Source organism: Elgaria multicarinata, chromosome 3 (assembly GCF_023053635.1).
Source record: "Elgaria multicarinata webbii isolate HBS135686 ecotype San Diego chromosome 3, rElgMul1.1.pri, whole genome shotgun sequence".
NCBI classification, from domain to species: Eukaryota; Metazoa; Chordata; class Lepidosauria; order Squamata; family Anguidae; genus Elgaria; species Elgaria multicarinata.
The window spans coordinates 16,148,181-16,175,812 of record NC_086173.1 but is presented as its reverse complement, the minus strand read 5'-3'; the positions used below and the strand labels follow the sequence as shown (position 1 = coordinate 16,175,812).

General features: G+C 47.0%; 1 protein-coding gene across 5 annotated transcripts in view; it reads right to left on the bottom strand.

Annotated features, from left to right (window-relative positions):
• Positions 1-27,632, bottom strand: part of ATP2B3 (ATPase plasma membrane Ca2+ transporting 3) — a 147,819-nt gene that overhangs the window by 65,040 nt on the left and 55,147 nt on the right. For all 5 annotated transcript variants that reach the window (XM_063119380.1, XM_063119376.1, XM_063119377.1 and 2 more), the window contains exons 2-3: positions 13,871-14,034; positions 13,439-13,748 (exon numbers count right to left, since the gene is read on the bottom strand). In XM_063119380.1, the coding sequence (XP_062975450.1) occupies positions 13,439-13,643 (205 nt within the window). In that variant the 5' untranslated portion in view covers positions 13,644-13,748; positions 13,871-14,034. The remainder of the gene's footprint in view (positions 1-13,438; positions 13,749-13,870; positions 14,035-27,632) is intronic.

Genomic DNA, 27,632 nt, shown 5'->3' with positions numbered 1-27,632 from the left:
TCACAGACTCTCAGCCCAGCCTACCTCACAGGGTTGATGTTGTGAGGATAAAATAGAGAGGAGGAAGACTGAATTCTTTAAGGAGGAAAAATGAGTGGATATAAACGTAATAAATAAATAGCCCTGTAAGGCGGGCCAGTGGCATACCTCTTGGAAAGGAAAACGAAACCTCCTATATAAAAAAATGCTTCAGAGGCCCAATCAGACATGGCATGGAAGGCCCATAATCTCCTGAACTGCCCTCCCCCTCCCACAAAATCCAAATATATGTGTTGGGGGGAGAGGGAGGGGCAGATTTGACTGAAGAAGCAAATGGTGGGGTGGGGTGCCATTTTGCTGATCAGAATCCCACCTCCCCAAGTGGCTCGTTTCCTGCCTTCTGTCTTTTCTTCTGCGGTGAAAAAACGGGTCGTGTGGTATTTTGACCAGAAAAATAGCTGGCCAGCAAGAGGCTAAGGGAGGCAGGATTCCTGTATCTTTAGTATTATGTATATAAGCAATTTAAAAATCTACTACACCTTAATCCAAAAAGCATTTCAGAGCAACCTACACAAAAATTTAATGCAATAAAAAGAGTTTAAAACCAGACACCGAGACAATAACATTCAGAGGCATAAAAAATATTTCAACCCTCTACACATACAAATTTTAAATGCCTGAACAGAGCCTGGCACTGAAAAGAGTACTGCCTTGGCTCCAGGCCTATCTCCCGTGGGGGAGCATTCTGAAATCAGGGTGCCACCACAGAGAAGGCTCTCTCTTGCAGAGATTTTTTTTAAAATGATCTTCTTTTATAGATGGAATATGGAGAAGGGCCCTCCTGAAACAATTTTAAAGCACAGCTAGGTTGATATGGGAGGAGGTGCTTTTTCAGTTATTTGGGTCCCACTCCATTTAGGGCTTTAAAGGTAAGTGCCAGCACCTTGAATTGGGTTTGGGACTGAATAGGCAGCCAACTCTTTTAGAACTGATATCAGATGGCTCTAACTAGGCCAGGAGTGTTGTACCTCAGGTCTGTGGGCCAAATCCAGCTTCCCTGAGGTCCAAACCTGCCCCTCCGTGGTTGTCCAGGTGCCCCCCCTACCCCCCCAATTGTTTGGTGCTTTCCTGACTTTAGCATGGCATCTCCCACCATTCTAAATGGATGAAACGCCCCTCCAGAGGCTCAGTTCATGGCAGTAAGAGTTTTAACCTAAAATAGGCTGGCAGCTTTGGCCCCGCCCTGTTTTACCTTTAGCCCTGCCCACCACTGGAATTTTGGCCCCTGAGAGCCTCTCGGAAATTGAAATCATCCCAGAGTGCAGGCAGGGCCAGCGCTATCATTAGGCCAACTAGGCAGCCGCCTAGGGCGCAGACTTCAGAGGGGCGCAGTACTGCGCTTTAAGGGTCACAGTTTTATACAAATTAGCTGTTTTAAGGAAAAAAACATGATAAAAGGAAAATATAATAGTTCAGAAACTCTTCTTGAACAGCTGAATCAAAGTTGGCAATTTTGGGGGGTGTGTGTGTGCAAGTAGCTCGCCTTGCCTAGGATGCAAAATAGTCTGGCAAAGGCCCTGAGTGCAGGACACGGAATAATGGGCTGAAGTTACAGGAAGCCAGATTCTGGCTGGACATCAGGAAAAACTTCCTGACTGTAAGAGCAGTATGACAATGGAACCGGTTACCTAGGGAGGTTGTGGGCTCTCCCACACTAGAGGCCTTCAAGAGGCAGCTGGACAAGCATCTCTCAGGGATGCTTTAGGGTGGATTCCTGCATTGAGCAGGGGGTTGGACTCGATGGCCTTGTAGGCCCCTTCCAACTCTGCTATTCTATGATTGTATAATTCTATGATCCCAGACTTTTGGCAGAAAGAGATTCAACACTTCTACCTTGGGTGGAACCAGCTAGAATTCCTGCAGCCAAACTTTAATAATAATAATAATAATAATAATAATAATAATAATAATAATAATGATTTATTACCCGCCTCTCCCTCTGGATCGAGGCGGGGAACAACACCAAACACATTATAATACATAAAATTAGTTAAAAGAGCATATAAAACCAATACAATATTAAAATAACAATCACAGCATCTTAAAATTCTCAGGTTTAAAATTCATTTGGGTAGGCCTGCTGGAAGAGACTAGTCTTCCCGGCTGTCTTAAACTCTGAGAGAGCTTTAAGCTGATGAATCTCCTGGGGCAGGTGGTTCCAAAGTCTGGGGGCGGCAGAAGAGAAGGTCCTCTGGGTAACAGTTGCCAGCCTAGTTGTGGCTGACTGGAATAAACCCTTCCCAGAGGACCTGAGTGTGCAGGGCGGAGCTTCCAAACCATTTTCAAGGGCAGGACTCATAAATAAAACCCCTTTATGTGAATGACTCAGTGGAAGCTGGGGACTTCAGTGCCATTGGGGTGTGTGTGACTCTGCTCTGGGTTTCAGCCAGAAGTCCAAGGTGCTGAATCCTAATCCACCAAGAGGGTTCAGAACCTTGGATAACTCCTTCAGAGTTCTGGCTGAAACCCAGAGCGGATTCACCGGCCCACTGACATTGGAGCCCCCCGCTTCCATGGGTAGGAGTGGAGGTGGGTGTGCACGTGTGAGTGAACAGGCAGACAAGCGCATCGAAGGCCACAGGCCAGCTTTAGCGGTGGCCCCACCCACTGCTGCCAGCAGCCGCAACGGGGCTTTTCTGGAACCGGGGCTTTTCTCCGGCCTTGAGACCAGAAAAGGGTTCCATTGCACTAATCTAACCTGGAAGTTACCACAGCCTGGTTCACCCAAGCCCGGCTAACCCTCTGCAAGAAAGGCCGCTGCTGACACCTGAAGCCGGGAAAAGGTGTTCCAGGCCACTGCAGCCATTTCTGCCTCAAGCGGCTGTGCTGGTTCTTGGAGAACCGTTCCGTTCAGCCGTTTACTAGCTCCTTCTTTGGGAAAAGAGCAACCTCACCACTAACAGGCCGCGCAGCAACTTCCTGGACCTGGGAACCATTTCCCCACAGTGCCCCTGCCTTGCCAGGATGCAGCTCCCATTTTCTGGCCTTCCTCCAGCCCATTTAGGAGCTGGGGAGAAGAGGGAATGTCAGCCAGGCCAGCTTGCGTCAAGTGGGTTGCAAAAAAAGGATGCTCGCTCTCCAACCCAACAATTAAAGGTACAGAAGCCTAGAAGGCTTTGTGCCTGGTTTTGCTGGGTGGCTGGTTTTGCCTGGCAGCCCGAGCATTTTGGCTGCTCTTTGCTTTGCCTGCTTCTCTCCCCCCCCCCACTCACAGAAGGCTTGCTCCCCTTTTCCTCCCCCCCCCCATGCCCCAGTTTTCCCTGCTGCCCTTCCCTAGTCCACTGTTGCTGCCCTTCTCTCACTTGCTGGATTCCCCCTTGCTTCCCCCTCTCTGTGTGATGGGAAGGGAGCCTGCAGCTCCCTGCAGCAGAGAGAAGCAGTCCTGGCTGTTGCTGCTGCTGCTGCCACTGCCGCAACCTCAAGGACAATCCAAGGGGAAAGCAGCATAGGGAGAGAAGGAGGCAGGCAGGCAGGCAGGCAGGCAGGCAGGCAGGCAGGCAAACGGCCGGCTCAACCTGTCTGCTCTGCTAGGGACCAATCAGACATCTCTACTTCCTCCACACACTTGGAAGCAAGGGTCCTTACAGGATGCAAAGGAAGATCTCCACATATTTTTCCTAGAGAGAAGGAAGAGGGACACATGCATGAACATATCCAGACCCTCTGTCCACATACCAAGACCTGAACCCACATACCAAGACCCGATGTCCACATATCAAGACGTGAAACCACCTATGAAGACTAAATTTTCCATATGTCAAGGCTTGAACACACATACCGAGACCCAATGTCCACATATCAAGACCTGAACCCACATACCGAGACCCAATGTCCACATATCAAGACCTGAACCCATATACCAAGACCTGAACCCACATACCAAGACCTAATGTCCATATATCAAGACCTGAACCCACGTATCAACTCCCGATGACCATATATCAAGACCTGAACCCATGGTGGCTGGTAAGGGCAACTGTCACCAGGGCTGAGTTCATTGACACCACTAAAATATATTGCTATTTGCTAGGGCTACTAAATTCTTCCCTCTGCCCAGAAAAATGCCTTCCCAAAATGGAAGTCCTGCCCCTTAACCCCAGGGTTGACTTTGGTAACTGGCAAGTGAGATGGGAAAATATACTCTGCACATGCTCAGAAGCTCTCCCTTGTTTGTTCCTGCTTCACTGTGCTGAGTCCTGCCCTATAGGCATGTCAGAGGCTGAGTGTCAGCATAAGAGGCCATGGCTTGTAGTGAACCATAAGACATGCCCACATCATAGGCCCCAGTGAGGCACTGTCCACATTACATCGCCAACTTCTTCTTAACAAGCCTCTGTAGCGTCTAGCGTACGCGAAACACCTTTTTTCTTTCTTTCCTGAATTAGGCTTACTTGCCAGTCTACAGAAATAGGACATATGGAAGTCAGGCAATGTTCCCTTGATTAGACTCTATCGTGCATTCTAATTCCCTATTCAGCATGGGCCTGGCTGGCTGGGGATAATGGGAGTTACAGTCCAACACATGTTTAGGTTGGGGAAAGCTGCTGTATGTTATGCTTGCGTTCTAGCAAATGTGACCCTACACATCCCTTGCGTGAAACTGTCTGATGATCGGAGACTGTAGCCTTATGCAATGGAGGCTGGTGTCCCCGATGTCAGTGGGGCAGTGAATCCACTCTGGGTTCCAGTCAGAACTCTAAAGGAGCTATGCAAGGTGCCAAAAGCACCCCCAAAATGGGCTTAGCTTGTTTAGAGTGCTGACTGGTTCTGACTAAAATCCAGAGCCGATTCACAGGCCCACTGACATCAGAGCCACCAGGCTCCACTGGTCTCATGGAGAGGCAGCTGTCTCTGTAGCAACCGGTCACACTGTTCAACCCAGCACACCGTGGCACTCTGGTTTCAAGCTGCTGCGTCATCCCCCAGGTGGTCAGTTAGCCACTTCCCCCTCCCCCACGGTCCATAGTGTGGGAGCAGCTGCAGCCTGGCTCCTTCCAGCACTGCTTGGGTCACCTGAGAAGCCCAGGGGCCATGCTGGCTGGGGAGGTGCTGGCCTGAGCTCTTGCCCTGTGCCCTAGGAAGTTGCTCTAGGAAGTTCACAAACAGAGCAAGATGGTGGGAGTGAGTCCTTGTTGTTTGCCTCAAGCAACATGTAATGGGAGGCAGACTCTCTCTAGTTATGGAAGCCTCATGTGGAATCACACCTGAGATTTCTATGACAAGGTGCATGTGGGGGAATGATTTAGGGGTCCCCCAAGAATTCTCCTCACCCTAGGGCAGGAACTAGTCATTAATTTTTCCTTCTGAACCTCGACTGGAACTACACCGCAGGATGACCCACGTGGTCCCTGTGTTGATTCAGGGACAAAGACAAGGGAAAGTTGGCTGATGCTTTGAAAGTGTTTTGCAAATTAACTGGTTGAGATGGATTCAGGAGAGAATCCTGGGTTATAAACCGCCCAGAGAGCTTCGGCTATTGGGCAGTATAGAAATGCAATAAATAAATAAATAATTCTTAGGGAGCCCTGGCTGCTCCTGAACACCATGGTGTTAGCGAAGAGAACCCTGGTTTGGATTCCTGGGTTCTCTTCCCTTTCTCACTTTCCCCTGTTCACTTGCTGTCTAGCCTTTGAACAGCCTTCCCCACCCGGGTGCCGTCCAGATGTGTTGGATTGCAACTCCCATCATTGCAGTCCAACACATCTGGACAGCACCCAGCTGGGGAGGCTGCCTTAGAACATGGACCCCACACACACACCAGTCTTCTCTTTTCCTTTGTAATTTGACACTTCATTGGACAGACAATGAAGCAGGAGAATTTCTGCCTGACATCAGAACCTTTGAATGTGAATGTTTAGGGCAGGAGGATCAAAGAGGGCCAGCACAAAGCCAGAAATGCTCCACCTGCCTAACTTTTGACCTTTAACAAACCAGAGCCTCGAAAACGAAGCTGGCTTATTCAGCAGTCGGGGAGAGATCTTAAAGGTAGGGTCAAACTACCTGCATTAAAGGTGGGACATCTACGTTTTCATGGAACGCTAAATCAAACCCAGTCAGCCTTCTAAGGCTTTGCTAGTGCCTGTACATCTAAGCCTATGATGTCCAACCAACCAGCATAATTCCCACTTCTTCCCATGCCAAAGGAAGTGAGGGCAGGAGATTACGATGAAAGCCAATCGACACAACTCCATTTCTAGTGGACTGAAACTGGACAATCTGCATTCTGCCATCTCCCTTAGGCTGCAATACTAAATGCACTTGCTAGGAAGTAAGCCCCATGAACACAGTGGGACTTACTCCTGAATAAACATGCATAGGATTGCCCTGTTAGGCATGGATGCTGGGTCGCCCCTGGTGTATTAACAACAGCTCGACTTGCTGGATTTAGTAAATCAGTTTTCCCCAGCATGAACATGAGAAGTTGTTTGGAGTGAATTAGTACTCCCAATGCCCATCAGCCCCCAGATAGAATGAACAGCGGTCAGGGATGATGGGAGTTGGGGTTCAACAATATCAGGAAGTTGCCCACCCCTAATTTAGGCCATTGCTGTCTGTTTCAAATGGGAGCAGATTTCTGTGGTTTGAGTTCCTTTTTTTAACTGGAGACCTTGGGGTGTCAGCCTCGAAGTACGTACATGCGAAGCCTAGACTCTACCAATCATCCCACGACCAATAGATTGGCTAACGCCTGAAAATATGAATGGGAAACATACATTGGTTAGACTGTACATACAAATTTAAACACTAGCAGTTTCCAAATTAAGAAGTCGAAAAGTTGAGGTAGGCCAATCTTATACATGCTTACTAGGGGTGTGCACGGACCCCCCGCTCCACTTCTCTTCCAGATCTGCGATTTGCGGATTGGGCCGCTCCGCCCCCACTCCGCCTATGTCCGCTCCGCTCTGCTGCGGAGCTCCGTTTCCCCCCCATAGGCTTGCATTGAAAGCTAAAAAAGTATACAACTTTTTTTCTGTTAAAGTTAGAAACCTCAAGTTTGGCACCATGACACCTCATGGATGTATACACACGCATGCCAAGTTTCAAGCCAATCCCATCATCCCCTGATTTTTGGGGAATTTTTGAAAATCGGGCACCCCATTCACACCCCTTTCCATAGCTCCGTCAATTTGCACGTTAGAAACCTCAAACTCGGCACCATGATAGCTTATCCAGGCATACACATGCACACCAAGACTCAAGGCAATCCCATCATCCCCTGATTTTTGGCGGGGCTCTAACCTTTTAACTCACCCCAAATCAAGTCCCATTTTACAACTATGTCAATTTGCACGTCAGAAACCCCACCTTCAGTACCATGACAGCTAATCCATGTGTCCACATGGATGCCAAGTTTCAAGCCAATCCCATCATCCCCTGATTTTTGGGGAATTTTTGAAAATCGGGCACCCCATTCACACCCCTTTCGATAGCTCCGTCAATTTGCATGTTAGAAACCTCAAACTCGGCACCATGATAGCTTATCCAGAGATACACATGCACGCCAAGACTCAAGGCAATCCCATCATCTCCTGATTTTTGGCGGGGCTCTAACCTTTTAACTCACCCCAAATCAAGTCCCATTTTACAACTACGTCAATTTGCATGTCAGAAACTTCACCTTCGGTCCCATGACAGCTTACCCATGTGCCCACATGGATGCCAAGTTTCAAGCCAATCCCATCATCCCCGGATTTTGGGGGAATTTATGAAAGTCGGACACCCCAGTATCTGCAGACAGCTCAATGGGCTCATTTCAAAGGAAATCCCAACATGCCATGAATTGGGGAGTAGAGATAAACCTAAATATGAATCTTCTTCCACACTTGAAAAATTGATTTGGAACTTGAGCACAGGAAGGGCTTCTCTCCTGAGTCAAAGCAAGACACACAAAAACCATCCCTGCGAGGTGGGCAGGGGAGGAGGAAAGAAGGCAGGCAGGCAGCAGACATTTCTGGGGGCACAAGGAAGTGAGCCAAGGATAGTTTCAAAGCCAGTAATGCATATAAAATGGAATAAATAAATAAATAAACAAAGGAGGGGTGGAATTAAAAGCAGCAGTGTTGCTGAATAAACAACAAGAAGAATGTTTTTAAAAAGGCTATATCTGTCTTTTACTAGTAAGAGGGGAGTGGACGTGCCCAAGAGGAGGGGGAATCATCTGCCAATTTGACTGGTTCTGTCTAGGTACAAGTCTTTAAGAAGCAAACGATCACTTCAACTCATGATAGGCATTCTCTGATTTACCTTTGGAGGGCTCTGATGGCCCTCCAAGGACAGGAGAGTGCACAGGGCACGTCCATGCCCTAGGGGAGCTCATCCCCTTGCACCACATCTATTCAGTTGTTCCCCAAAGTTAGGGTGGGGAGCAGTGCTGTGTTTTCTATCTCTTATTAATGGCTTAGTATATGATTTCAGGTTATGTTTGTGCATTTGGTGGGGCTACTGTTTTAAAAAACACTGGAAAAAGTCCGTTCAGACTAAGAAAGAGAAGTTCCCAGAATCCCGTTACCCGTTTTGCCTATCCCCTCCTCCAACTTTGGGATCATGTGATCATGACCAGGAATTGACTTTGCCCCTCAGCCCTTCGAAAAAGGTACATTTTCCCGCTGTTTTACCCGATTTTTCCAAAAATTCTAGCAAGCGAACCGCAGCACACAGAGAACTGAGAGTAGGCTCAAAATGACCCCCAGGCACGACTCTCCAAGCACAAGACGTTTCAGAAAGATAGCTTAAAAAACAACACAGTTATCCCCTATTCTTTTCCGCAATGCAATCCTATGGGCAAAATTTTTCAAAATGGCGATCGGATCGGTCCGTGAAAAGAAAAGCGCTCCGCGTATGGGCGCTTCTCTTCGCCGTGCTTCTACGGGTCCCCGGTCCACTTCTACTCCGCCTCTGGGCAAGGCGGAGCAGGCCAATTCGCTTCTGATTCTCCACTTCTAATCGGAGCGGAGCACATCCCTAATGCTTACCCAGTAGTAAATCCTACCAAAGCCTGATCCATTTACCGAAATGAAGGGGGATGAGGGCGAGGTGGTACAGTCATAAAGTGGTAGTATGGACTGTACCACTTCTGACTGCAATTAGTGGGTCACATTTGTACACTCTCCTAAGTAAAATAAAAAAAGAAACACCTGCAAGTAGATTTTTTTTAAAAAAATGATTCTATCAGTTTTCCAAAACAAAATTAAACAAATCCACACACAAACACAAAAGGAAGGAAGGAAGTAAGAAAGGAAAAAATGAAATGAAACACAATAGATTTAAATCTAGTTATTAAAGCTGCATGCAAGAAAAATGGGCTAGTCCACAAGTTTTCTTTTAGGTAGCAAAGCATTTAAAAAAAAAAAACTTGACCCTTCACCCACAAACTGAAGTGCTACAGTCTGGGCACGTTTAGCCTGGAGAAGAGAAGATTGAGGGGAGACATGATAGCACTCTTCAAATACTTAAAAGGTTGTCACACAGAGGAGGGCCAGGATCTCTTCTCAATCATCCCAGAGTGCAGGACACAGAATAATGGGCTCAAGTTACAGAAATCCAGATTCCAGCTGGACATCAGGAAAAACTTCTTGACAGTTAGAGCAGTACAACAATCGAACCAGTTACCTAGGGAGGTTGTGAGCTCTCCCACTCTAGAGGCATTCAAGAGGCAGCTGGACAACCATCTGTCAGGGATGCTTTAGGGTGGATTCCTGCGTTGAGCAGTGGGTTGGACTCAATAGCCTTATAGGCCCCTTCCAACTCTACTGTTCTATGACTCTATGATTCTGCTGTCTTAGGAAATGAAGTGGGAGAGTCATAAGTTAGAGTCTCTGCTGGCTACTTTTCTATTTGTAGGGATTTAATGGGATTGATCTTAATAGGACTTATTTTGAAGTATGTGCATAGGACTGCACTCATCTTTGATTTCATAATGTCTACGTTTATTTTTCAACAGTACCTTGACCCTGACCCTGACCCTATTATCACTGCCTCTCTGCAAAAGGAAACAACACTTCAGAAAATCTATATCAGAAATCTACAAAAGATGAATCAATTTCCAATGTTTATGCCTCCAGCAGTGACAGCCAGTTTTACTTCTGAGTTGCAAACGCAACTCAGAATGGACTAAACAGATGAACTTCAATTAGATTACAAATAACAGTAATAATAATCACGAAAAAGTGATTCACTATAATTAAACCCATAAATTGTCATGAAGACGTGCCTGTCTACAATGGGGCAATGGCTTAAACAGATTGCAATAAACGGATGATATTGTTTCACAATCCAAAGGCAGCTGCATCTCAGCATCATAAGAACATAAAAAGAGCCCTGCTGGATTAGACCAAATGCCGATCTATTCTAGCATTCCGTTTCCCACAGAGGTTAACCAGATGCCCATGAGAACTCCACAAGCGGAACAACGAGACAACAGACTGCTCCTTCCACAGTTCCCAGGAACTGGTATTAAGAGGCAGGGTCTTTCTCATCCTGAAGGACCATCATGATTCATGACTAGTAGCCATTGGCCCCGTTCAGAAGACACCTTAAACCATGGCTTTAATCATGGTGGTTTAACCAGAAAGCCACGCCGTGTACAGAAGACGACTCCTTTATCCATGGCTTTAACCATGGTGAGTCAGGCAAAAAGCCTTATTCGCCATGGTTAAAGCCATGGTTTAAGGTATCTTCTGAACGGGGCCAGAGATGGAATTATCCACCATGAACACGTCTAACCTAATCCCCTTTTAAACTATGTGCTTGTTAAATATTTCCTTTTGTTTGTCCTAAATGTCTCACCATTCAACTCCATGGGACGACCCTGGGTTCAGGCATTAGGATAAGAGGGAGATAGAGGTCTGTGTATTTGTCTTCTCCATGCAATGCCACCAGAAAGGGATATTATTTATTATATTATTAAATATTATTATTAATAATAATAATAATGAACCATCATTTCATCCTCCTGAGATGCAAGCATTTTTGTTTAAAGCAGGGATGAGAAAACTGAGGTCCAGAGGCCAAGTCTAGCCCTCTCTGGGGTCCCCAAGAGGTCCCTTCCCCTGGTTTCACCCCTTTCCCCCATCACCTAGCATAGGGTAATTTCCCCAGCTTTTGTGCAGGTTTTTTTACCCATTCTAAAAGGTTGAAATGCCTCCCCTATGGCTTAGTTACTGGCAGCAAATTTTAAGCTCCAGTATGCATATATTTGGTATTTTGGCCCCACCCCTTTTGCCTTTGGCCACGCCCACCACAGGAATCTAGCCCCTGAGAGCTTCTCCAAAATGGATTCCACCCCTCAGGCTGAAAGAGGTTCTGTGCTCCTGGTTGAAAGGGTCTGAATTATGCCTGATGATTGACACCCTTGTCTTACAACAGAGTTGGGCCATAGCTAGACCTAAGGTTTATCCCAGGATTGTCCTGGAGTCAAACCTGTTCCTCTAAGTGCCACACAGGGCATCCAGCGCTCAGGCAGGGACGAACCTGGGATGATCCTGGGATAAACCTGAGGTCTAGCTATGGCCTTAGACACCTTGGTGCCCAGCCAGCATGGCCAATGGTCAGGAATCATGGGACTTCTAGACTAAAATATCTGGAAACCACCAGGTTGCCAACCCCTGGCTTAAACAGTTGCCACGCTCCAGAACTGGCTACCTCACAATTGTGAATGAGGCACCTTATATAAGACAAAGGCCCTGCCATTGAACAAGGTGGACCTTTGTCCAAAGAATCGTCTTGCAAGGGAGGCCATGAGGCCAGTTGGAAGCTGCACCTGCCAGTGTCCTCCTACAGGGGCAGGAAGGTGATCAAGAACATGTCATACTTGACAAATATAAACCAATTTTTAAGCAGATTAACTGCCACAGCTTCCCGCATCAGACTACTGATAATTCTTCATTTGTAGTATCAGAAAAACTACACTTCCCTTGGCTCCCTGGCTGAGGGTCATCATGAACTGTTTATTTTATTTTACTTGTAGAGCATGCAATGGAGTAGGAACAGGAAGAGACTGAGTGCTTCCCCTCCCCCCCTTTTTTTTAACAGCACGGACATTGGCGTCATCTCCTGAAGTGCTATTTGCCAATCCTCAGCAAGCCAAATAAATACATTTTTTCTCAGAGAGAAACCCTCCAAATAAGCGGAACAGAGGAAGAGAGAGAAATACTTAGGGGAAATAATCTAAATTAGTCCCCATGGAAACACGTCACAGGGCTATAAACCACCACTACTGTTTTCTTTTACCTCTGAGCCCGATGTCGCACTGGCTGGGTATTGCCTCAGAGGCAACCTGGATATCCTTAAAGGGACTGGGGTGGTGCTGTACCTTTCACACATCACAGTCACAATATACAGCACTCTTTGGGCATTTTGTTTCAGAGCAAGATTGCAAGAAGCACATGGTCATAGATATACCTAATATGTAACCATATGCCTTCAAACACTTTTGGAAGTTCCAAACTGCTTCCCTTCCATCATCTCCCTTCTGCCAACCCCCCACCCCCACCCCAATCTCCTGAAGGCCCTTGCTAGTAGTGATGACAGGTGAGAGACACATACATACGTGGACTTCAAAAACAAAATACATTTCCCACGATCCTTTGGGAAAGACAGTACAGCTTGAGTATGTTTGTGATTGGATCTTTGTCCCCCCCCCCCTCCAATAGTTATGGTTGGAAACACCGTTTTGTACATTTCCCCCAATATATAAAAATGACTGTGGCCAGGTGAGCTTAATCTACTATCCAGGTGCTAACTGTCGCTGGGCAGCTCCAAGGCCCTCGATCGCCTTTTTATTTAAACCAGACTTGGATCAGACAGACCTTCAAATAGAGAACTGGCCCTCAGCCCAACCTACCTCACAGGATGGTTAAAAATGGAGAGGAGGAGGGCTATGTATGCTGCCTTGGGTTCTTTAAGGAAGAAAAAAGGCAGGATATAAACAAACAAATTGTGGTATTAGTTAAAAACACGGGTGTACAACCTCAGGCCCAGGGACTAAATCCAGCCTGCCTGGGATTCCAATCCAACCTGCTTGATTTCCCTGAATGGCCAAATGCTGTTCCACTTCTTTCCCATTGACCATTGTTTGGTGGTTTCCTGGTTTGGGGTCATTTCCTGCCACAGCACCACCATCCTAAAAGGTTGGGCTGGCTCTCTCATGGCTTAATTACTGGGAGTAAGAGCTTCAAGCTACAACAGACTCTGGTGTATTTGGCCCCACCCTTCTGCCTTTGCCCCCACCCATTTCCCCCCTTAGCCCCGCCCACCATTGGAATCTGCCCCCCCCCCCCAGCACTTCGCTGAAATGGAATTTGGCCCTTGGGCTGGAAGAGGTTCCATGCCCCTCAGTTCAAAGCATGTGAGGATGTAGGAACCGGGTGCCTGTTCTGCCTAAACACCACAAATCTGGTACCTTCAGTGGGGGAGGTCTTGAGTCTCCTGCAAAGCCCGTTGACATCAGTGTAGCTCTCCTGGACTTTTTGGAGCGCCTCAGCCCCACGCAGCTCCATGAGGGAGCGCAGCTCCGACAGGGTGCAACCAAAGCCGCCCGCATGGTTCAGCTCTCGCCGCTGGTTTTTGGGGTAGAAATCCACTGAGCTGTTGGCCATGTCTCCCATGGTGGAGGTGAGCTGCAGCCAGGCTGGGCTGGCAACACTGGGCAGACGTGTGGGGGATGAAAAGTTGTCTTGGGCTAGCTCAGCCTGGTAGACAGAAGGAGAAATCTGTGGAGGCGGAGGGGGTGGAAATGGAAAGAAGAATACATTGGAGGAAGAGGAAACAACACCTGGAAATCATGTTGATTCCCCCCACCCCGGGGTCCTGGATGGTGGTTTCTTCTGCTTACCTGCTTAGTCGCAGCTGTCTCCTGTGTTCATTCTAGAGGGCTCCAGGGGGAGGAGTCACAAGGAGTTGTCCAGGCCAGCCAGGGGACCAAGCCATGGAAGAGGCAGAGAGGAAAGTGCTTGTCAGAGCCTGGCGCTGTGGGTCTTCCCGCCACAGAAAGGAAGCCTGTCAGAAATGCAATATGGGAAGTAAAAAACGTAGACTTTTTCCATCCAGCCATTCATGCTAGCATAACCTGAATGTCAGAGGAGGGCAGAGGACAGGCTGAAAGAACTTGGGATGTTCAGTCTGGAGAAAAGAAGACTGAGGGGAGGCAGGTTAGCAGTGTTCGGGTACATAAAAGAGTGCCATAGGGAAGATGGCCAAGAACTATTTTCCATTGTCACAGAAATTAGGACCCGAAATAATGGCTATAACTTACAGCTACCTAGATTTCAATTAAATATAAGGGAAAACTTGCTGAAGGCAAGATCTGTGCAACAGGGGAATGGTCTACCTACAGAGGTTGTGGGTTCTCCACATCTGGAGGTTTTTAAGAAGAGGCTAGGCAGCAACCTCTGATGGATGGTTTGATTGGCTTTCCTGCACATTGCAGAGGGTTGGACGAGATGATCCTTGTCGTCCCTTCCAATTCCACAATTCTATGATTCTATTATTCTTCCTCCCCCGCCCTTTTTATTTATTTGAAATTATTATTTTAAAAAATCCAACACAAAGCCATTTCAAGCACACAAGTCTCTACACCTGAAGGGTTCCCATAAATTTCAATTCATTACAAAACATATCATGATGGATCCAGAATGATGAATATCCAATGGTAAGTAGGGCTGTCAACCATAAAATCCATTTTAAGTGATTGATCAAAGGGCTGAAGTTCAAATAAACTAGCACTTTCCCCAAACACTCAGTCACTGGTGCATTTTTGACCTATTGAGAGGAGTATGAAATAAAGATAGTTTAATGAATAAAAGCTGCAACTCATTTGTAAGAAAGAATGTCTGTCTTTAACATCTCTCTCTCTCTCTCTCTGTTCATCACCAGCAACCATAAGCTAAAAGTAGGTCAATACTGGGAGTAGGTCCCCATACTGATCAGATCTTACATTCATTTATTTAAATTCTGTGCTCATTTATGCTCTGCATTGTAATGTAACCTACTTCCTGCTATCTATTACACTTTGGCCATTTGGCCTTACTGTGTAAAACACACACACATACACTTTTCACACTCACGGTAAATATACTAACACACTTAGGTGGCCATTTCACACTTCTAATGAAGTCTGGCCCACAAAGCTTCTGTCAGAATAAATGTGTTTGGACACACTTCTATGCAGGTTTAGACAGAAATAAGTCCTACAGCTCCCAGCATGCTGCTTGCAAAATGCTGGGAGCTGTAGGACTTATTTCTGTCTAAATATGCAGAGGATTGTGCCCTTAGTCTGTAAAATGCCACAAGACCCTGAACTGTTCTCCTTGCAGTACATCAGGAAGAAGGTTTCATTGAAACCTTCTCTTGATATGCTATTTTTCTGCATGCCGGGAGTTATTTGAGGTAGGGGTGTGCACGGACCCCCCACTCAGCTTCACTTTCAGATCCGCCATTTTCGGATCGGGCCGCTCCGCCCCGCCCCCACTCCGCCTGTGCCCACTCCGCTCCGCTCGGAGCTCCGGATCCGGATCGGAGCTCCGTTCCCTCCCCCATGGGGGTGTTACCGGGCCCTGCCGCCATCGCCGCCCATGCGGCGACGGCAGCAGAGCCCAGTAAGGGACCAAGGGAGAGGGGGACCTTACCTGCCTCCGTCCGTGGTCCGTTGCCGTCTTCAATTGAGCCCGTGGTTCCACCAGGAAGTCTGGGCCGCAAGCGGCCCAGACTTCCTGCTGGAACCACGGGCTCAATTGAAGACGCTGACGGACCGCGGACGGAGGCAGGTAAGGGAGAGGAGGGCGGGGGGGTTACCGGGCCCTGCCGCCATCGCCGCCCATGCGGCAGCGGCGGCAGAGCCCCTGCCTCTGTCCGCGGTCCATCGGCGTCTTCAATTGAGCCTGCGGTTCCACCAGGAAGTCTGGGCTGCAAGCAGCCCAGACTTCCTGCTGGAACCACGGGCTCAATTGAAGATGCTGACGGACCGCGGACGGAGGCAGGTAAGGGAGAGGAGGGCGGGGGGGGGGATTACCGGGCCCTGCCGCCGTCGCCGCATGGGTGACAGTGGCAGGGCCCGGTAAACCCCACTTACCTTTCCAGCGGAGCTCCGGATCGAGGCGAAGGATCCGCCTTCACCTCGATCATCTTCGCCATGCTCCGCCGGCCCCCCAATCCTCTTCGCCTCCGCCTTAAGGGCAGGCGAAGCCCCCCGCTCCGCTCCTGCTTCTACGGTCCGATTAGAAGCGGAGCACATCCCTAATTTGAGGGCATTCAAAAATGTAACATGCATTTTGCATGCTTCTGTGGGTATAAACACATAAATGCACACTTGAAGCCCAAAACAGTGCGCTCCATGAACCCCCCCCACTTGTTTCTGCTCAGTATATAAATTGGTCTGCATCAGACCCCCAAGTGTAACACAGACTGAACTAAGAGAATTTGATTGCCTAACAAATAAATGGGAAATATGTGCTTATTCCTGACAAATTCTCTGAGTATACAACATTCATTTGTAGGAGAATTTTGAGTAGGATGGGGAATAATTGGCGGTACCAAGCACCTGGCTCTGTCCTGAACTAGTGGAGCAGACCTTGTGTGTGGTAGGTATGTATACCTCAAGGTCAGGAACTCAATGTGATAAGTGGTGCTGGGCATGCGTGTGGGAAACCCAGTTTCAAATCTCAGCTTACCCACTGACTGCCACTGGGCAAGCCTCCTCACTCCGGGTCTCTCTAAGATGTAGCCTCCCTTGTAGGGTTGTTGTGAGGGTGAAATGCTTCTCTAACCTCTTGGAGGAGCAAAAGAGCACAAGTTTCCCACAATTATACAAACAAATATGTCAAATGTTGGCCCAAATAAAACCCAGCTAGGAACTACATCGCCCACTCACTGAACCCCAGTAGCTCACAAGCTTAAACTAGTTTTTAAAAACCAGTATAAGTATCCTGACTTTCCTCTCTCTGCACCATGTTGACTTACAAAGGTTCTCAGAATGAGAGATTCTTAACTTTCTACATTTCTCAGGCTTTTTCAGCAACAAGACGAGTCAGTTAAACTACTGTCATTTAGGTATCCCTCTCCTCAAGGTGTCAACAAGTCTTCCTGTCTTGCTCACTCCCCACAACAATGATGCTTAGGTGACAAGAAGGCAAGTGTTCCCCTAGTAGCTCAACTGCAACACTACACTGGGGACAGGCGAAAGTATACATCAGCCAGTGGCCTCCTGGATGTAGCAAAGCAGAATGGTAAACCTCGCACAATACAATCTATTGGAAAGAGAAGGAGCTGTCCAGGGTGCTGAAGTAGACGTCTCTTGCTGCTGGTTCAGGGGAATTTCAGACAGCTGAAGGGGTGGTGATGAAGCCATAGCCATCTCACCATGGATTGGTATATTTTGCCTGGCCATCTTTCATGTGACTGTCATAACATATCACAGACTGTCATAACATTTCACAGACAAGTGGTACAACTGCAGCTCAGCTCCTTCTGGAATTCCTTTAAAACTGCCTTCTCCAACCTGATGCCCTCTGGATGTGTTGGCCTACAAGTCCCCGCATGCCCCACCCAGCCAAGGCTTGTTGGGGGCACGCTGGGAGTTTTAAGTCCAAAATATCTAGATGTTACCAGGTTCTGGAAGGCTGCTTTAAAATAAGTGGCATTTCGTGCTTTCGCCATTTGCCTGTAACACAACATGAAGAGGGCTGCCTTAGGAAAATCTATGAGAACACAACTCCTTCTTTCTCTCTTGCTTTGTCTTGAACACTTCAGTCACTCATAACTTGATTTCTGCCCAGTTGTCATGCCAATGGGAAAGGCAGATGCCATCTTTTCCCCTAAAACACTATTCTTCTGCATGCAGCTCTACCCGAAGACAGCATTTAAACATGCCTCCCCCTCGCCTGCATTCAGAAGTGGTACAGTCCAGGAAATGCTTCTTTATTCCCTTGATGCGGCTGATTGTTGCCCAAACTGCATCGCATTCGTCGCCAGTAATAACCCTGGCTGGCATCCCCACTGGCTCTGGCCTGACTGCCTTGGCCTGTTCTGCCTATTGTCCTTGACAGAATAGTCTTGTCTCATTTTAACAAGAGGAACACCCCTCAAACCCAGCAGGAATCTGTCAAAATACTCTCCATTGTGTGCTTGTTTTGCTTTTGCCAAGTCTGAGGTGTGAAGATGTTCCTTTTTGTAGGAGATGAGTAGCCAGCAGTAGCACTGTAACCCAGGACAGCTGGAACAGGGGTGCAGAACTTTGGCCCACGGGCCAAATCTGGCTCTCTGAGGTTCCCCAGAAGCTCACCCCCCCTTAATCTCTGGTCATTGGCCATGCTGGCTGGCTGAGGCCAACAGGAGTTTTAGTCCAAAACAACTTGTATGCAATCAGGTTGCCGATCCCTGTTCAAGGGGGTTCCAACACAGATGTTTATTCAGCTACCTAAAACCCCCGTAGTCCTATTAGAATTGGCCTTAACTTTAGTCTTGTGTTTAGAATAATCAAAGAACTGTGCAACTCATTCAGAACTTAGGAAGCTGCTTTATACTGAGTCAGAGCATGGGTCCATCTAGCCCAGTATTGTCAACACAGACTGGCAGCAGCCCTCCAGGGATTCAGGCAGGGGTCTTTCCCAGGCCTACTTGGAGATGCCAGGGATCAAACCTGAGACCTTCTGCATTCAAAGCAGGGGCTCTACCACTGAGCTATGGCCTCTCCTGGACTTACATTGCTTGAACAAGAGCCCCACCACCATCATGCTACATGAGAAATGGCTTTGAAATGGAAGAGACTTTCAAAAGCAGTTTGTGGGAAAGCATGGAGGGGGAGGGCAGGTTTCCATTGTCCAAAGGAAAAAAGTGGGGGGAAACCCACCTGGTACCTCCAAACCCTAAAACCGTTCTTTGATCCAAGGCATAAACTGGATAAAACCTAATGTATGTTTGCCTCCCCAAAATTCACACAGGCTGCCAGTCCCATCAGAGATGGTTCCCTGAGACAGCTTTCCCCAACCTGTTGCCCTCCAGATGATTGTACTACAGCATCCATAATCCCAAACCATATTAGATTATGAGTGTTGCAGCCCAACACATCTGAAAGGCATCAGGTTGGGTACCCTGCCATACAGTGTGCTATCCAATGCAGCTATGTTATGGTCATGAACAGTACAACCACTTGAACAGACCTTTCACCGAGGGTCTCCTGCATGACTGGTGTGAAGGAGGCCTGATTTAGAAGTTTGTGGATAAACTCCAAGGGCACACCCTGGGCTGTGTGAACTCATTGGGGGGGCATTGGGGGCATCTTTCCCAAGAGCCTCAAAAACCTGGAGCTAGCACCAGCTTTAGTCCAGCACATCTGGAGGGGATGAGGTTGGGGGAAGCCTGGTTTAGCACCTTGACATGCTTCCTTTTGTCATGCCCAGTTTATATCTACATCTGGTACTCATGGGGGGAAGAGCAAACAGCTCCCCGCAGGGGACTGAAAGCCCACACTCTAGCCACTGGAGGCTCAATCACACCATTCCTCTGCTGAGGATCATAAGGATGCCAAGCTTGCTTTGAGGTTCTTGAGAAGCTGAGGTCGGTCCCCATATACCACACCCTGTTCTGTTCCTCTTGTTCTGTGGAAGAGCAATGTTCACAAAGTCTTGGGCATGGCCTTGGAACGTACCCCAAAGCTTCTGAATTAGGCTGCCTTCACACATTTTTCAGAACCAACCATATTATTATGACCATTCCTCCCCAAAGTGGGATGCCATGATCAAGCAAAAATACAAAATAATAATAATACAAATCAGTCTTTTCCAATGAAGGCCCAACGGTACTATCACACTGGATCTACAGGGTTTTGAGAACAAGCAGACATTTCTGGAATAACATTTACAATCTTCTTTAAATATTGCATGTTCGTCTGTTTCGGGGGTGGGAAAATGTTGGCACCAGATACTAATAAAATAGTCTTGTTCTTTATTATATCATCAACACTTACGTTTCAATCTCCCACATGCTGGGTTTCAAATATATTTTTTATTTTAATGCTAAACAAATGAGCAAAGCAACCCTAACCTCTTTGGACAGACTTCCTGACTGTTAGAACAGTACAACAATGGAACCAGTTACCTAGGGAGGTTGTGGGCTCTCCCACTCTAGAGGCCTTCAAGAGGCAGCTGGACAACCATCTGTCAGGGATGCTTTAGGGTGGATTCCTGCTCTGAGCAGGGGGTTGGACTCAATGGCCTTGTAGGCCCCTTCCAACTCTACTATTCTATGCTTCTAAGGTTCAATAGGGGGGGAAAGCATTCTACCATTATAAAGGGATAACTGGGGGAGGGTAGGTCATTCTAACATTCATAAAATTTATTATTATTTTTACCAAACTTACTGAAATTTACATGTGCCAGAAAGAACAATAAATAAAACCTAATGATAAAACTACACAACAATAAAGCAACGAAGATCAGAAGTAAATCTCCACCCTCTACTATACCCTATAGACTGGAGGGGTTGGCAAACTGATTCCCCATCGGGGACTGGATTCAAATTCATTCCTACTTAGAACAGACTCATTAAAATTAATAGGACTTCCGTTGGTCATGACTTACTTGTTCCATTGATTTCAATGCATCTACTGTAGGCATGACTAAGTTCAGATGCAACTTCAGATGTTTTGGACTACAATTCCCAGAACCTCTGACCATTGGTAATGCTGGCTGAGATTTATGGGAATTGGAGTTCAAAATATCTGGAAGGCATCAGGTTGCTTAAAACGCAATCCTTAGCCTAAAAAGCCTGATAAAGCCACACACACCTCTCCTGCCTTAACTGGTGTGAGCTGGCTGGGCTTTGGAAGTGGCAGCCAATCCTTCACTTGGCTCCCTGCCCCTAAACCCAGCTCTCAAGTATTCCCAGTGGGAACCAAGGTGGTGTAGAACAGGAGTGGGGGGAGGGGGGAAAGTGGATCTCAAGATATTTTGGACTTCCCAGCATTCCTGACCAGCTGACAAGAGCTTCTGGGTGTTGAAGTCCAAAGTATTTGGAGGGCACCTTTCTGACTACCTCTGGTGTAAAGGACAGGGTGTTGGGTTGGGACTGGGGAAACTGGGTTAAAATCCCTTTTCATCCACGAAGCTCACTAAGGAACTTTGGACCTGGCAGTGCAGGCCCAGCCCTACCATTTGATGGAGTGAGGCAGCCGCCTCTGGCAGCTGACTTTCAGTGACACGGAAGGGCAGCAAATGGTTAGTTTTCAATTTATTATTATTGCATTTTTTTATTCCCTGCAAGAAGTACTTGAGAGGTTTTCTGTCTCGGATGCCAAAAGGACTTCACTAGCCTTGGATCAGAGAGAGCAAGTGCGTGGGTGGGAATGAGATTAAAGATCCGACAATATTCCTAGGCAAAATGTTCTATGGCCATTTCACACATTATGCAAGGAAAACACAAGTCTGCCTCCAATTAGCCAATCTTGGCTCCCTGACAGCATATGGAAAAGTTACTCAAATGCTGGTCTAGATTTTTAAAAAGTCAGTAGAAACCAAACTGGGTAGCTTTACGTAGTAGTTGAAGGGAATGAACCATCAGTGAGTAAAATCCCAGCTTCAGGTGGTATAAAATCCTCTTTCTCCAGTATAGGACAGGAGGAATTTATTTATTTTTTACTTGGTACAGCATCTAAAGTTATCTCCAGCTTTGTTAATATAAAGGCTGCCTAGTTTCTCTCTTCTTTTCTTCTGACCAAGGAACCTAAATGGTTCACCCAGGATGGAGACAGTTCTGAGCAACACTTGGATTTTATATTTTCAAAAATTGGGTGGTGGTGGTGGTGGTGGTGGTGGTGGTGGTGGTGGAATCAAGCATAATGTTTTGGATGATGTCAATGATGTTGATTTATATGATTGATAATAATGATTTATATGATTGGTAATACTGCAATGCATTCTACGTAGGGCTGCCTTTGAAGACGGTTCGGAAGCTGCAGCTCATGTAAAATGCAACGGCCAGATTGATTTCAGGAACCAGAAGGTTCGACCATATAACACCTGCTCTGGTCTGCTTGCACAGGCTGCCTGTATGTTTCCGAACCCAATTCAAGGTACTGGTTTTGACCTATAAAGCCTTACATGGCTTGGGACCACAATACCTGACGGAATGCCTCTCCCGATGGAAAAAAATACCCGGTCACTACGTTCAACATCTAAGGTCCTCCTCTGGGTGCCTACTCCGAGAGAGGCTTGGAGTGTGGCAATGAGGGACAGGGCCTTTTCGGTGGTGGCCCCCAGACTATGGAACGATCTCCCTGATGAGGCTCGCCTGCCGCCAACGCTGCTATCTTTCCGGCGCCAGGTTAAGACTTTCCTCTTTGCCCAGGCATATAGCGGCACATCTTAATTACCCACATGTTTAGTTTTTAACAGCTTTTATTATTATTATTATTATTATTATTATTATTATTATTATTATTTGTTCTGTGTTTTAGAATTTAAAATGTTGTATACTCGTTTTTATCTTAAGTTTTTAGAATTTCTATAAACCGCCCAGAGAGCCCTGGCTATGGGGGTGGTATATAAGTGTAATAAATAATAATAATAATAATAATAATAATAATAATAATAATAATAATAACGAACTATAGCAGTTGCAACAGCAGAAGTAGAATACAAAGCACAACCATAAAGTGGATGCACAATTTGTTAGAAGGTTGCATCCAAAGTGTAGCACATCATGGCTCAGTGCCAAATCATGAAGAGATACAAAACAGGTAAGCTGCTATCTTTTATTGCACTGATTTGCATACTTGTAAACCAGCAGAAGTTTGTCCAGAAAAAAGAAATCATTTGGTATCACTTTCCTTGGAAACAAGAGGTCAGCAACAATCTGAAACTTGCAGAAGGGAGGTGCGAGTTCCTAGTGGTGTTTGCCATTTCTTAATTACTGGAATGAAGGAAACTCATCTGATTTTCAGATGACACAAAAGGTGGAGGAGTTGCAGTCACTACAGAGGACATGCCAAAGGTAGACATGTCTACCTCTAAAAACTGAGCTTGCTCTAGTTGAGGACTAGAGTGGAAGCACTAAAACGAAATTTGAAAGGAATAAAAACAAAATGAGTGACAAGGGCATTGGTTCAGGCGTGCTGTGGAATATTATATGCAAGATATAAGAGAAGCACCAGTTAGCAGAACAGGGTTGGGCAGAAGATAGATCATAGAATCATAGAACAGTAGAGTTGGAAGGGGCCTATAAGGCCATCGAGTCCAATCCCCCACTCAGTGCAGGAATCCACCGTAAAGCATCCCTGAGAGATGTCTGTCCAGCTGCCTCTTGAATGCCTCTAGTGTGGGAGAGCCCACAACCCCCCTAGGTAACTGGTTCCATTGTCATACTGCTCTAACAGTCAGGAAGTTTTTCTTGAAGTCCATCTGGAATCTGGCTTTCTGTAACTTGAGCCCATTATTCTGTGTCCTGCCCTCTGGGATGATCGAGAAGAGATCCTGGCCCTCCTCTGTGTGACAACCTTTTAAGTATTTGAAGAGTGCTATCATGCCTCCCCTCAATCTTCTCTTCTCCAGGCTAAACATGCCCAGTTATTTCAATCTCTCCTCATAGAGCTTTGTTTCCAGACCCCTGATCATCCTTGTCTCCAGATATTTTGAACTGCAACTCCCAGAAGTCCCTGCCAGCATAGCTAATGGTTAGAAATGCTCAGAGTTGAAGTCAAAGGCCTTCTGCCCATCCCTGAGCTAGACTATCATAGCCAATTTGGTCAACATGATGTAAGGAGAAAACAAGCAAATTTGAGGTTATTTGTGAGAATACCAAGAATGGTAAAGAATTTGAATGTGTGATATATGGGAGATTGTTCCAGCGTTCCTGAGACTAAACCACTTCTGAAGGCAAATGCAAGAGTCATATTTAAATGCATTGCTATTTATAATAGAAACCCCTGCACACAGAAAACTAGATCATCAAGGAAAGGGGTAGGCTAGAACACTTTCCTCTAATATGCTTAACTTTTCATGACCAGTGGGAGTAATGGCGGACCACTCATGTGATCATCTGTATTGTGAAATGGTAGAATCCCTGGATGGTTTTACCACATGCTTTTTCTGAATATGTAGCTTTACCTTGAGGAAGGGCTATAGGAATGGGCTGGAGAAAAGAGTATTAAGGGGGTCAGGGAAGCAATACTGTATATTAGCTCCAAGTAACTCTTACAACAGCCCAGAAAAATAGATCAGTATTATTACTCCCATATTGCAAATGAAAAGTTCTGTGAGAATAGTGGCTTGTCTGTCTCTAAGGCCACCTATTGAGATCAAGAGAAAGGCGGGATTTAAACTGGGGATTTCTCAGCCTCAATCAGTTACATTTCATTTGCCTTTAATGTTTTTGAGTAGGAGGATACAGATTTTTCCTCGCAGATGCAACTTTACTCACCTCTGCAACCCTCTGGAAGATGAAGCTCTGTGTCTACTCCAAATTCTCCCTCTTGCACAACTCATGAAAGTCTTAGGGAGGAACCCTGTTTCATAATCACATTATCACTTTTGTATCTCAGGTTGAATGAGCCCTTTGGCTGAGTTTTTGAAAAAGCCATTTGATCTGTAACAATCAGCAGTGCGGTCTAGTTATTACAGCACTGGAGTTAGACTGGGAAGTCCCTTGTTCAAATCCTTGCTCAAGCAAAGAGGTCACAGGATGGCCTTGTGCCAGTCGTCCCCCCCGCCCCGCTTGAACACAGGGGCAGAGTTAAGGTTATTTCTACTGTCACTCCCTCCCCCACAACTCCGATTTTGTTAAGACGTTCCACCTGCCTGTTCTCCTGGAAAGACTGATGGTTTTCATTCCCTTTCACTCTCACAAGGTGTTTTGCTAATAATAGCCCAATTCAAGATGAAACACACCGTAGTAAAAAGTTGGCTTTGTCGCTATGAGGCAAAGGTCAACTTTGCCATCTTCTGCCTTAGCATCTCAGTTGTTCCTAGCTGTAAATGAAAAGGGCTAGCCCACAGCTACTGAATGCACGGCAGGGCCAGGAAAACTCAATTGGGTCACTGGAATCCAACATATTAAACACTTTAAATCCAGCATACCTTTATATAGCAGCCTCCCCCAGTCCGATGCCCTCCAAACGTGTTGTACTACAATTCCCATCATCCCTGGCCAGCATGATGGGAATAGTAGTCCAACACCTCTAGAGGGCACCCAGTTTGGGAAAGCTGGCTTACAGATTCCACCAAGGCCCAAACTGCATCTTGCTCAAGGTACCTGTAACATTGTTGTTTTTCTTAGTGCAAAGCAGCCTTGGGGAAGCTGAAGTTTTATGAGTGAGAAATGTCAGGGTGGGCGATAGCGGGATGAGGAGCACTTAACCACCTGGCTATTTTTCCTCTTGACATTGCCAGCCCTTCCAGCTGCCCTCCCACACCTGAGGCCATTTTGCATTTAAAAAAACACACGTTTAGGACAAGGCTACATCCATTGACCTTTAAGGATCCCAGGTTCAGACAGCATGAACATGTTCTTGGTGGCTCCTCTTCCTCCTCCTCTAAAGAACTCCCTTGCACTGGAGATGCAGCCAAGCCACGAGCACCTTGCAAAGCCTACTGCAGCCTTTGCCAGTCTGGTGCCATCCAGTTACGTTGGACTTGAACTCTCACTATCCGCCACCAACACGGATTCCAGTCTGGATCCTGGAAGTTCGAGGAAGGCAGGTTTATCTATTTGGGCCTAACCTTTGGGTCTCAAGGTTCAGTTTGAGAGGGAGAAATTTCAATGGTTTCGGTTAAATGTTATTTTTATCTATGGGAGAGGTGGTGCCTTTGATTCTCTCTAGGAGCTTTCCAGATAGGTCAACAAGGTGATGGATAGAGAGATGGGGAAAGTATGACACTCCAGACATTGGTGGCCTGCAGCTCCTATAATCCTTAACCAACATAGCCATTGGTGGGGGATGATGGGCATTGCAGCACAACAACATCTGGAGGATCACACTTTCCCCATCCCTGTGTTAGATATGTGTAGTTCTCACTGAGGGGGCTAAACCTGTTACCTCTGGGCTGTACCACTTGGCTTTGCTCAGATGCTGGAATGCTCCTACATACAACTTTTTCTCCTGGCACATAACGAAACGCAAAACCAAAAACCTAGCATGTAAGAGAAGGAAGTTAGACTAGAACTCTTTCCCCAGAATCTGATTTTTCTATTTGCATAGAAGAGAACCTTTTCGCCTGAAGGAGCACTCCGTTGTGTGAATCTGCTGCCTGAAGTGGTCCAGCCCAGACACAGGTTTATCACTGCAATGGGAATTAGGCATGTATTTCAGCTCTCAAGGCTGTGCAGTCTGATTTTGGCTTCCCTCTCCTCCCTTCTACGCTAGTACAATGCTTGTGCATTAGCCGCTGACTCCTCTACCTCCCACCCCAACCCACCCACAGGCGATACCTTTGGCAGAGCCAGCTTTCCCCATCTGGTGCCCTCCATCTGTTTTGGACCACAATTCCCATCATCCCTGATTATTGGCTGGGGCTGATGGAAGCTATAGTCAAAAACACCTGGAGGGCACTGCATTGTGGAAAGAGGGAATACTATAAACCAACACAGATGCCCCAAAGCAGTGGAGGCTGGTGGCTGCAATGTCAGCGGCGCTGTGAATCCACTCTGGGTTTCAGTCTGAATGCTGTAGGAGTTATCCAAGGTGCTGAACCCATTTTGGGGGGTTTGGTTTCAGCGGCTCCATTCAGAAGACACCTTAAACCACAGCTTTAAAACATGGTGGTTAAGTCAGAAAGACTTAGGGCTTTGCTAGACCTACCTGATCATCCAGTGGTGAGGAGGGGCCAGCCCACGCTAGAAGTAGCACGGGCTGTTGCTCCTATCCACACGTCAGATGCGACGGACTGCAGGAAAGCCCCGTTGCGTCCACCATTTTTTTTATTTTTAAAGGAGCCGGATGTGCATGGACGCTTGTACGCTCAGGTAAGTATTTTTTTTTAAAAAAAATCATTCCCCCCCGCCCCCAGCTCCATTCTTCCAGCCCCCGGCTCCGATCTCTCCCCCTGCCCCGATGGGCCCAGCACTGGGGCCTGTGTGTGGCTTCTCCCGGCTATGTCCGAGTAAGCGGCATAGCCGGGAAAAGCCACGGAATGGGCTAGACCTTCCACGGTCCTGGACTCAGCCCGGGACTGCAGAAATACCGGGCCCAAAGTGGTGCCCGTTACCCCAGGGCCAGGCAGGGTTGACCCCTGCCTGACCCCAGGAGCCCCTGTGTGACATCTGGACGCACAGGGGTGAGCCTGGATGTCAGCCCAGGCTAACCTCTGGTCTAGCAAAGCCCTTAGTCACCATGGATAAAGCCATTTTTAAGGTGTCTTCTGAACACATCCTAGCTTTCTGGCTTAACCACCGTGGTTAAAGCCGTGGTTTAAGGTGTCTTCTGAACACGTCCTTTAGAGTTCTGACTGAAACCCAGAGCGGATCCACAACCTCAATGAATCAGAGCCACCAGCCTCCACTGCTCCAAATGCTGCCCCTGCAGATTTTATAGCAACAACCCCAGGTTTATTTGGGAATATCTCCCATCCTAGTTCATTCTTGTTCTAAGCATAACTCAGACAGCATCGGAT